At 46.2% G+C, this 11,235-nt stretch overlaps 3 protein-coding genes across 3 annotated transcripts in view; 1 reads left to right on the forward strand and 2 right to left on the reverse strand.

The window, feature by feature from the left end:
* Window positions 1–910, reverse strand: part of SLC38A6 (solute carrier family 38, member 6) — a 40,149-nt gene extending 39,239 nt beyond the window's left edge. The window contains exon 1 of the mRNA XM_010000700.1: window positions 860–910. Within this exon, the coding sequence (XP_009999002.1) occupies window positions 860–910 (51 nt within the window). The remainder of the gene's footprint in view (window positions 1–859) is intronic.
* A 576-nt stretch (window positions 911–1,486) lies between these two features.
* On the forward strand, window positions 1,487–5,541 carry TRMT5 (tRNA methyltransferase 5). The gene is made up of 3 exons (XM_010000702.1): window positions 1,487–2,129; window positions 2,974–3,098; window positions 4,621–5,541. The coding sequence occupies exons 1-3, from the start codon at window positions 1,571–1,573 to the stop codon at window positions 5,539–5,541; spliced, it is 1,605 nt and encodes a 534-aa protein (XP_009999004.1). The 5' UTR covers window positions 1,487–1,570.
* A 4,375-nt stretch (window positions 5,542–9,916) lies between these two features.
* The window catches only part of MNAT1 (MNAT CDK-activating kinase assembly factor 1), a 93,521-nt gene continuing 92,202 nt past the window's right edge, over window positions 9,917–11,235 (reverse strand). The window contains exon 9 of the mRNA XM_010000703.1: window positions 9,917–10,037. Coding sequence (XP_009999005.1) covers window positions 9,917–10,037 — 121 coding nt within the window. The remainder of the gene's footprint in view (window positions 10,038–11,235) is intronic.

An 11,235-nucleotide genomic window follows, 5' to 3' on the forward strand; every position in this document is an offset into this window, starting at 1 on the left:
TGGGGAGGGTCCCTGCCTCAGGCCAGGCCTGCCCGCCGCTTCCCGGAACCCCCCGGGGGTCTCCGTGCGGGGTTCCCGTGCTCCTGGTGGAGCGCGGGCCGGGCGGAGCGGGTAGCGGCCTTCCAGCAGCACCCCCGGGCCCGCTTCCCTCGGAGGAATCTGGGCTGGGAGGGCAGGGCAGGGTTCCCACAGGCCGTGCTGGGAAGATGCGAGTCCTCTTGCCACAGCCAGGCCAGACCAGCAGTTCCCAGCTAGTGTGAAGGGAGATGCCTAAGGAAAACACTGGGATGCTCCGGCCTCTGGATGAAGTCTTCCTCCTCGTGCGGCAGCAGACGTGAAGAATGTGATGTTTATTTTTTGAGCCAACAGGGAGAAGGAGGTGTGCTTTGCCAAAAACTGGGCGTAGGGTAATGAGCTGGCTGGGAAATGGAGGGAGTCCCGGTGAGGGGCTGGGATTTGTGGGGGCGGGAGGGCAGGAGCAGGGCCAGCTTTGCTGGGGCTTGGGAGCAGCTCCTCTTGGAAGCAGCAGCAGAGGTTGTTACTCTGGAGGGTGCAGACTGTCTGAGGCAGGCGAGAGAACCGGTTTCCTTTCAGAGGTAGTCTGCACCTCTCCTGTTAACCCTCAGTCTTGAAATAAACGTCCCAAGAAGGCAGAAGTGTCAGCCTCACACACTGCCTGAAGCAGTGGTTCCTGCCTGGAAGCAGCCGGTGCAGAATCAGAGACAGTAGGTCCTTTTGGACTGTACTGGAGGAAACAGTTTAGAGGAGCATAGAGCTACTTTTCACGCCCCCATCCTATGAATGAGCTGTGGAGAAAGGTTCATTTGCTGGAACAGGCATTACTAATGCTCCCCTGTACCTTTAGGGGAATTCTGCAGTTAATTCTTGGTCTTCTTGGCATGCAGCACATGGAGCAAAAGCACTACAGAGTATGTAACCCCTGTAACCTCCTGAGTACAGGAAGGAGAATGATGCTCTCAAGCACATGGTGTGATTCTTGGGGTGCCCTAAACAGGGACAGGAGTTGGACTTGATGATCCTCATGGGCCCCTTCCAACTCAGCATATTCTGTAAGAGTGGTTATGAGCACTATTGCTAATTGTTTTCTACCAAGCACTGCTTGGTAATTAATTTCATCAGAGACAGAAGGGATCCAACAGTAGAGTCAAGACAGTAGAAGTTTTTCCATTTGGCTTCCTGGGATTAGCATCACATTTATTAGAGCAAAGACAGGTCATTGTATTCTGGCAGGAGAGGATTATCTCACTGCTTAAAGTCAGTTAATGTTTAAAAATACATTTGCAAAAACCCAGAAATTTTTAGTATATAATTCATAATAAAGAGCTTTACTAAACTATTGTGGATTGTTTGGTACAGATGGAAATTCTAGTTTAAGAGAACAGCAAATCCATGTGATTTGCAGCCTTTTTTAATGGAATGATTACATAATGTCTATAAAATGAATAATTTCTCTTCTAGGACTTTATGGAGATTTGGATACTCTGCCAGACTACTGAAAACTAATCATTTTAGGACAGCTGCATCAAATACATCATTTCCAGCAGTTTGGATGCTGTTGGCACAATATTCTGGCAGAATACCTGGTCTCTTTGTAGTAGGAAAAAAAAATAGGTTTTCCACAATGCCTGAAAGTGTGGAGGATAAAACTAATCTAGAGCTGTATTCGCCACATCCTGAGGTGCGTGGGATGACACGACTCGACAGAGAAGCCTTTAAAAGGACAGTTGTTGTTCCAGTTCTGAAAGTGAAGAAAGAAGTGGTAAATACTTTGCTAAAGTCCCTAAAACACACGGTGCTACAGCGTCCTGGCCTGAAGCGAGTGGTTGAGGATCCAGAAGATGAGGACCATAGACTTGTTATTTTGGATCCTCATAAAATACCAGAATTCTCATTGGGAGAGTCGGAGCAAGAGGTGTTAAAGCAGCTTGATGTTTGCCCTGAGGTGTCCAAGTATAACCTGGAGCTGACTTATGAGAACTTCAAGTCGGAGGAGATCCTACGAGCAGTCCTTCCTGAAGGTCAAGATGTCACCTCTGGATTTAGCCGTGTTGGTCACATTGCTCATCTGAACCTTAGAGATCATCAGCTGCCCTACAGGCATTTGATTGGTAGGTAAAACAACCCTCCTCAAAAAAAAACAACAATTGAGAGTATTTTATGTGTTCTTACAAAGATATTTTAGCAATCATTCCAACGATAAATTGTTACCTGTACAAGGAGAACTTTTGAGTGCTTTTCATTGTTTTGTGTTTTGACTTGGAGTAGAATCACAGAATCTTAGGGGTTGGAAGGGACCTCGAAAGACCCCATCTGCCAGAGCAGGGTCACCTAGAGCACATCACACAGGAACATGTCCAGGCTGGTTTTGAATGTCTCCAGTGAAGGAGACTCCACAACCTCTCTGGGCAGCCTTGTGCGGGTGCTGTAGCTGTGTGCAGAAGGCACAGCTCTGTCCTCTCACAGTAGTTGTGGTCCTCACCAGTGGTCAGGGTGAGGTATGTGCCTTGGAAGGATACCACATCTGCAGCCCTGAATCATTAGAGGAAGGTTGTTCCAATACATCCTGACTTCTCTGCATTTAACTGTAGTCACAGAATGGTTGAAAGGGACCTCTGGAGATCACCTAGTCCAACCCCCCCTGCCAGAGCAGGGTCCCCTAGAGCAGATCACACAGGAACACGTCCAGGTGTGTTTTGAATGTCTCCAGGGATGGAGACTCCAGAACCTCCCAGGGCAGCCTGTTCCAGTGCTCAGTTACCCTCACAGTAAAGAAGCATTTTCTTATATTCAGGTTAAAACTCCTTTTCTGTCAGCTGAGCAGCCCCAGCTCTCAACCTTTCCTCAAAGGGCAGATGCTGCAATCCCTTCATCATCTTAGAGTGTTTTTAACCCTTGTAGAATGTTAAGAGGCTGTAGTCCCTTAATCAGAATATCTTTTCCCCTCTTTTTCAGGCCAGGTTATAATTGACAAGAATCCAGGGATCACCTGTGTAGTGAATAAAACCAACATTATTGACAGCACATACAGAAATTTTCAAATGGAAGTGCTCGCTGGAGAGAGCAACCTGGTCACCAAGGTACAGGGTTTTTCCCCATTATTCTAAGTTGAATATGCTAAAACCCAAAAAGACCTCTCCTGGAAAGGTGTGATGAGGAGATGCTGCTAGGACCATTCCTTTGGACAGTGCTCTTCCTGATACCCCTTTCAGAGCATGACTTGGCAGTTACTTCTGCGATCATTTGTCCTGGTCTGGCAAGAGCAGCCTCACAGCCACAGGGATCATGAAGAGAAGTATTCTTTCTAGTTCACTGCCTAGATTTTAATGATGTAAAAGCAGCTGAAGTAGAGGTTTGTTACAGAGATACTAATTACAAACTTGTAGTGGGGGGTGTTTCTCACTCTAAAGCCAAAATAATTAGTGGATTTGATCTAAGAAAATGCTGTGTCTTCATTTCTCCAAGCCTTGTACTGGGGCTGGTGCAGAACTGTTTGTAAATCTCACTGGCTCACTCACCTAGGCAAGATTTAGCCTATGCCTTTTTACTTTTCTGTCAGCAGCAAAACAAACCTCATCTCTCTATTTTGACATTTTTCAGGTGTAAAGCACTGTGTAATGGCCAAGCATTCTTCCTGTAGGGTTTCTTGTCCTTAGCTGGAAACTTGGCCACTGGTTTGACCCAAAAATATTTTCCCCTGTTAGCAGTTCTATTCTTTTAGAAGACAAAACATTAGATTACCAAGTAAACAAGGTGAACAGCTTGCTAGAACATCCTGTACTTGCACAGAGAAGGCATTTGAACTGTCAGGAAGTGGCAGTGAAATGTTAGGCTGATGGTGTTAGCTGGTTAAGCTCACATGTAGCTCACCCCTGAGCTGCACACCCAGGAGTGCAGATACACTTTGGTATGTTCCTTGCTCCATATGGAATCTGAACCTGCTTTACTTCAGAGTCACACAATTCAAGTCTGGTGGTGCAAAGTGAGTATTATCTTCCATCCCACTCTCATCTGAATAAATACTTTTAAACTTTTTGGGTCTGTTCTTAAGGTAATGGTCATCCCAAAGTTTGGGTTTGGATCAGTTTCCAGACTCTGTCACCTTGAGCGAGAAAAACACAGTATTTTTTCAGACTGCAGAACTGGCTCCCAGTGGCTTTGAATTTGGCTGACTTCTGCCATTCGTGTGCTGTGTCGTTCTCAGACAATTCTTTACTGTGTGGACTCTGCTGAGAAGGGCTTGAGGCATCTTCCCAAGGTCTGCTTTCAATAAAGGAGTTGTCAGCCAGCCACAAAGCTTTTGAAAAGCCTCAGATTTTTTTTCTTCCTGGTCATTTTAAGTTGCTGCTTTATTTCCACCTGGTGATTGAGACATGCATAAGCCAGCCATCTGGATTGGCAGTTGGAACATTCCTCATGGCTATTTCTGATGGGTAGATCTGTTTATACAAGGTCCATGTGTACTGCTGATGGGACAAATGTCAATATACATGGTACCTTTTAATAAAGCACCTTGTTTTTTAGCTGTCTTAATTACTGATAATGCTTAAACACATCTGAAATTTGAACACAGAGGTTTAACTGAATGTTCTGGACTTTCAGGTCAAAGAAAATAATATTGCATATGAATTGGACTTCTCTAAAGTCTACTGGAACCCACGTCTTTCCACAGAACATGGCCGTATCGTTGCGCTTCTAAAGCCTGGTGATGTCCTCTTTGATGTCTTTGCTGGGATTGGACCTTTTGCTATTCCAGCAGCAAAGAAAAAGTGCCACGTGTTTGCCAACGATCTCAATCCTGAATCCTACACCTGGCTCCTCCACAACTGCAAACTAAATAAAGTAGACAAGGAGGTAAAAGCCTTCAATATGGATGGCAGGGACTTCCTCCTGGGGCCCGTAAGAGAAGAACTAAGTAAAAAGCTCCCACTTCTGAAAGAGGAGCAGAAAACCTCTTTTCATATAGTCATGAATTTGCCAGCGTTGGCCATTGAATTTCTAGATGTTTTCAGACACCTGTTGGGGGGGGAGCCGTGCAGCACTGCTGGCCTTCCCACCCTGCACTGCTATGGCTTCTCCAAGCATGAGGACCCAGCCAAAGATATCCAAGACCGAGCTGAGGCTGCACTGGGAACCTCCTTGGATGGACGCTGCTCTACCTACCTGGTGAGAAACGTTGCCCCCAACAAGGAGATGCTCTGCATCAGTTTCCAGGTTCCAGCCGATGTGCTGTACAAGAGGCCCTGCCCTGATGCAGGTAAGGAACAATCCTGCAAGGTGGCACTTGGCTTTCAGGCTGTTTCTTCAGCTGTCTCAGGCTGGTGCCACCTTACCAGCCCTGTGGGCCACCTCAGCCATGTGCCAGCCACTCTGGGCTGTGGTGTGAGTGTAGAGGTGGCCAGTGGGACCATGTGTGCAGCAGCTGCAGGGCTCTGTGTGCAGCAGCACTTCACTGCTCTGATCCCAGCAGGAGCCTCCACAGAAACCATGGTGGAATGGAGAGGATCATCCCACAGGCCCTAAAACAGGCCTTTAAGCTTAAGATTGTGTGCTGGGGTAGGATGGGGTGTTGAACATCAAGCACATGTTTCTGTTAGCTGAATACTTGAGAACTGGAGCTTCATTCTCACCCAGGGCGGAATGGCATGTTTCCAAGTGACTGATCCCACTTCTGGCCTTCCTCCCTGTGCTTGCACAGACTCTGTTTAGGTCTGGAGTCTCTACATCAGCAGAATCCAGTTCTGTACAATGTAAGTGAGAAGTGGATATCCCTGGAGATCCTTAATGTTGCTTTTAAATATAAATAACTGGTCATTTGCTCTTGAAGTAGAATTTCATTGGCTTCAGTGATCTTGGGCTTTGTGCTGCATGGCAAGGGGGAAGAAGGGAGAGACCTTCAGTCTGCAGTTACATGAACTGGAGGAAAGGAGGTTTTGATAAAGCTTTAGTGTTGTGAAACATTTTATGCCTTTGTGGGTTAACACTAAGATGTAGGTAAAAAGGTAGCTCCATACTGGTTTTTTGAAAGTCCTTTTTGGCATTTAGTAAAGATCCACCATTAATGCTCTAATCATTTTCGTGACTGTTAATCCTGATTTTAATGCTCTTCCTGTTAAATCCCTGAAGTGTTACACAGCTCGTGGTTTTGTTCCATCTCTTTACTGTATATTAAATAACCGAATTTTTCTAACCTTGTTCCAGCAAAACCAGCCTCTAAACGTCTGTGCACCAGCAAGGACTTTTCTGAAGATAAGTTACCCAGCTGAAGACTGGAGTTACCTTGTGAGTTACAAGATACACCCAGGCATACCTGGGTTACCTCTAGTTTCCCCCTTGAATTATTTGAAGCAAACCTGTGTGACCTAACTCAGGTGCTGAGATGCATAATGGATGTTGCAGCTTTCCTCTGGGAGCCCTGCACTTACCTTTCCTTTTAACTGTGGGATCAATAAACAGATTGAAATAGTTATTGCTACAAAAAACAAAACAAAACAAAAAAAACTTGGCTTTTTTCTAATAAATGTGTTTTGGTGCTTTCTGCTCTGTGGTGTTTCACACCCCTTGTTGATTCAGTGACACAGACTGGGGGATTTTTTGTTGTTGCTTTTTTTTTGCTGTATTTTTATAATGTATGGTTTGTGGTGAAAAGCTGATTTTTGTCTTTCTTGGGGTCTGTCATGATGAGTTGTATAACCCTTGTGTTGGATTCTCTTTGGTGTTCAGGAATGCTGGATTACTGTCAGCAGATGCACAAACACCTCCTGCAAGCAAGATAACCTTTCAAAAATTTAACCCAAGCTACCAAAAGGCCCAAATAGCCATATATCTCTGTTCCTAGGCTTTTGAGTAATAAATGCTTTTTAACAGTGAGATTAAATGAAGGATGGGTTAACTGCTAACTTACTGTTTGCCCACAGATAAAGCAGGAAGGACTGTCACGCAACCTGCAGAGCTGCAGATGAAGCACATGCTTGTGGTGAAGCAGTACCAGGCTGAGCAGTCCTCTCCTCTGGAAACCACCTCCTGCTGTGGCTCCTGTGCTCTGCCCTGGCCCAACTTCCCCCCCCCCTCTGCCATCTCTGGACAATCCCTCTGCCCAGCAGCCTGTGTTCTGCAGGGATTTGAAAAGCCTCTGCCTTTGATTTCCTTTTCTCACCCATCCAAACTATTGTTGGGCAACGTCAACCGCAAACAGTTTATTTGGCCAGAGAACTTGGATCACCCTCTTCGTTTCAGATATTTTCTCTCAGCCCAAGCCTAGCAACTGGGTAACTAGTTGTCCATCACCCTCCCTGGCTCTGCTGCTGTGGCTCCAGCACTGGGGCTTGTGGCCTGATGTCCTGGTTCTCCCCCAAACAACCATGAAGACCGTGGATTTGTTTTGCTCGTGGCTCCATGTTCCCGCCTGTCCCTTGGCTACGCAGCCTGTGCTTTTGAACTTGGTTGCTGCTGGATTGCATTTATCAAAACAGGGAGGAAGAAAATCCTCATGACTCACTCATACTACCATGAAAGCTGCTGGACAGTGTTTCCCTGGGCTTCTGCTCCAGCCTGTGTGTTCCTCCACTGGCCTTCAGAAATGGTGTCACTGCAACAGCTTTGCCCTGCTTGTCCTTCTGGCAGCGACAGGCACCAAGACTCCTCACCCAACCAGGCACTGCTCCTCTCAGAGTTGGACTCTTGTCCCCAGGCCACGCTGCTGTCCCTGCTGCCTGTCACATTGTCTAACACCACTGCCTGCTTTCCTACCCTGCCCAGAAACCTCTGGAAGCTGCTCCTGTTCCTCAGAGCCCTCCTGAGCACTGCTGAGGACCTTGGACCGTGCTGGAATGAAGCTGTCACCCTGTGAGCTACACTAACAGACCCATCTGCACTGCCAGGAACTGACAGGCCCTTTGACACATGCATTGCCTCACTGTCCCAATGCAGAGCTGCTTGGCACCACTGCCCTCACAAACACCATTTTTGAGTTAAGGAGGTCAACTACGTAACTCTGGTTTTCAGCATGTGACTAAAGTATCCCAGAGCAGGGAAGGATTTTAGGTCTTAAAAGTTTTGTTCGCATAAGGATTAAATGCCATTGCTTTAGCAACACAACTTCAGAGGCCAGTCAGTGGGTTACACCTGGCTATGCTCACAGGGTTTTTTCCATATTTCTGTTTAGTTCCCACTTCCACATGAAATAGTGAAATGACAGAGAACATACACACAAGCTGCATGAGGGTATTTAAGTGACATGCATTAATTAACCTGTAGTTCTGCGTTCTTTAGGGCAACATCCAGTGCTTTACAAACTGGGAATGAAGCAGATCATCAGTGAGATGTGCCTTTACAGTCTGGGTGAGCCCACAGTAGTACAGACTCCCCCTGGTTGCTGCTGTTCCTTCCCAGGGTCCTGCTCTGAATCCCCGAGGAACCTCTGCTATCTTAAATCTGGCAGCAGGGCACAGGCTGCCAGGCATCTGTGATCACGGGAAACATCTCCCACAGCTTCTGGCTGCTAGGAAAACAATCTGCTAGGTCCACTAGTGCTGGCATCTCATCTGCCATGAGCAAGGGAGTGGATAAATAAAGAGCATGTGAACTTCCAGGCCTTAGAGCTGAGAGGAAAGGAAGAAGTGCCTCAGGCAGAAAGCAGGACTCTGCAGGCTGCCACCTCTTCTACACCTTTGCTTCTTGTGTAACATTACCTGTCGGCAACTCCTCAGGACACAAACAACAGGATTTCAGAGAAAGGGCAATGGAAATGTTGGCACCTCCCTCCATTTTCCTTAATAAAAGAGGCACTGAGTCTGGAATAGAGTTTATTCTTTTCTTTATTACGACCTAGAAAAAAATACATTAATTTAGTACACTCCTCAGAGCCCTTTTCAACAATTATTAATGGATGATCCATAAAACATGGTCCAGGCTTTAGAGGCACTCCCTGTCCTGAGCAGTTTCCAGTCTCCTGCAGTTCATACACACTTGTGGCAAAGACCAACCCCATCCCAGGAAGCCCATCTCCACTGCAATCAGTTTATATTCCACTACAAGGAGAGGGGAAGGAATATGTAAAAGCAGCAGATTTAGTGGTAGGGGACATCCCAAAACCAGGCAAAGGGATGGATGTTCCTGCCAAAAGAAGCTCCTGAACACAACAGAAAAGTTGCAAACAGAATTAAACAGGAAAAAAAACAACTCCAATTTTGACTACCTTAATGAGCTCACCTTGTATCAATGTTTCTCAGGTTGCTTCTGGAGGAACTCAGCTGAAAGACTTTCAGCTGAAGATCTGTTTTCCAGACAAAGGTAAGGACCAAGTGACATCAGGAAGGATCCTGCACAAGAGTTGTGTCAGCACAGTTCCAGGGTTTCTCATCTCATCCATCTGGCAGGAGGTAAAACCCACTTGTCTGAACTGGGGAAACTAGTTTTATAGGAAGAAAATGTAGGCTTGAATATTGACACTAAATGTTATAATCAAAATGGCATTTAAATGCTTGTGCAAATAAAACCCTGCAATAAGAGTAAAACCACAAACTTTAATAAAAAAGTCTGGCTTTATTTAAAAAAAAATTTACAAGTGTATTTCTTTAAACCTCAAACATACACAGCTGAGTTATTCACATCTTCCATTAGATGTGGCTTATTGCTTCAGCCTCCCTCAGCAAAGTGCCACATGACTAACGAGTTTCCCCCTCCACAAAAATGTATCTACCATTTCACAAAGCTCTTGTGCAGACAGGGTTGGTGTGGTGGTTTTTTTTTTCTTCTTTTAACACTTACAGGCAGCTGTGTCTTGACACAGAAAAAGTGACTGCAGCTTCGCCCTTGTGCAATTCTCCCCAACCTCTGCTGGCTTGGTTTGCTTCTTGCTCCACTCAGTGTCCCTGGATCACAGGCTGGTGCCCACTTGCTAACTGGGGTGCCAGAAAAGCCCACTGAACGCATCTTGCAAGGCTCGGTGACAAGCAAGAGAAGAACTGTAGCCCCCAGCAAGATCCTGTGGAGAGGCAGCTCGTACGTGGTTGAGATACCTGGAACAAAGAGAAGTGTTATTTCGGAGCAGAAATAAACACCTGCACAGCGCACAGGGCAGTGAGGTCAAGGCTGCTCTTTGGGAGAAAGCAAGGAGATGGAGCTGCCTGCTGCCAGCCACCTGTAAACATGCCAAGATATGTATCACTTCCATTAGTTAAAATAATGGCAACACTGATGCACCCTCAGAACATGCTGCCCAACCAACACCCTGAAACATCTTGGCTCTTTGCACATGGTTCACAGGGTTAAGTACCCTCACCAGTTGGTATTTTCTGTGTTCGCTCTGGGGATAAGGCTGCACTTCTCCCCCTTGGTAGTTCTTTCTAAGACAAGGACAACACAAGCTTTCCTCTACTCCCACAGGAATCAGAGGGTTTCAGCTCTGTCCAGTTGATGCTGGGTGCTCCCAAGAGCCAACTGTGCTGGTTGCTCTGATGACAACAGGGCCAAATTTTCTGCTCTTGGGCCTACCTATATCTGTAGTGACTCCACTGACACCAGGGAGTTAGATCTGCAGGAGGGTCTTACCAACATTTTGGCTAAATAAGCCTCTCAACTTCAACCTCATTAAGCAACATCACCCATTTGTAGAGCCATCCAGTTTGATACCAAACCAGCCAGATGGATGGGTTGACATTGGAACATGCTACCTACACTGGCACTGCCACAAGCTCTTGGTCCCCCTTAGCTCCTCCTGAGGGCTCAAACCCAGGTGTCCACACCTAGAGCTCCCATTAAAGGTGTCTGTCGGGGGCTTGAATGATTTCATTCAATGCTGAAATCCTAGAGTTCTCACACCCCACCTAAGACACATACAAAGACCAGATTCTCAGCTAGTTTTGTACCAAAACCTCATCAAAATCAGAGACAGACACAGGCCTGGTCAGCACAACGACCCTCTCAAATTCTGAACACCAGGTAAAACACCAACACCAAGAACTGCTTTTCACATTGGTGTGTAAGACACTGAGCTTCAGCTCGCTGGCTTGATTCATCACTTGGTACGTGTTGCTTCTGGGAAGATTGAATCATTCCACCTCTGCCTTGGCAATTCAAGCATAAACTTGCAAAACGCATACAAGCCTTTTATAATGTTATCCCAAGAAACCTAAAACAGCTGCACTTTTGGCAGGAAAATACAGGACCACCAGTAAAATATCCAAAACAGTTTCATTTTTTAATTTATGACTGTAC

Source organism: Chaetura pelagica, unplaced genomic scaffold (assembly GCF_000747805.2).
Source record: "Chaetura pelagica isolate M959 unplaced genomic scaffold, ChaPel_1.0 scaffold36, whole genome shotgun sequence".
Classification (NCBI taxonomy): domain Eukaryota; kingdom Metazoa; phylum Chordata; class Aves; order Apodiformes; family Apodidae; genus Chaetura; species Chaetura pelagica.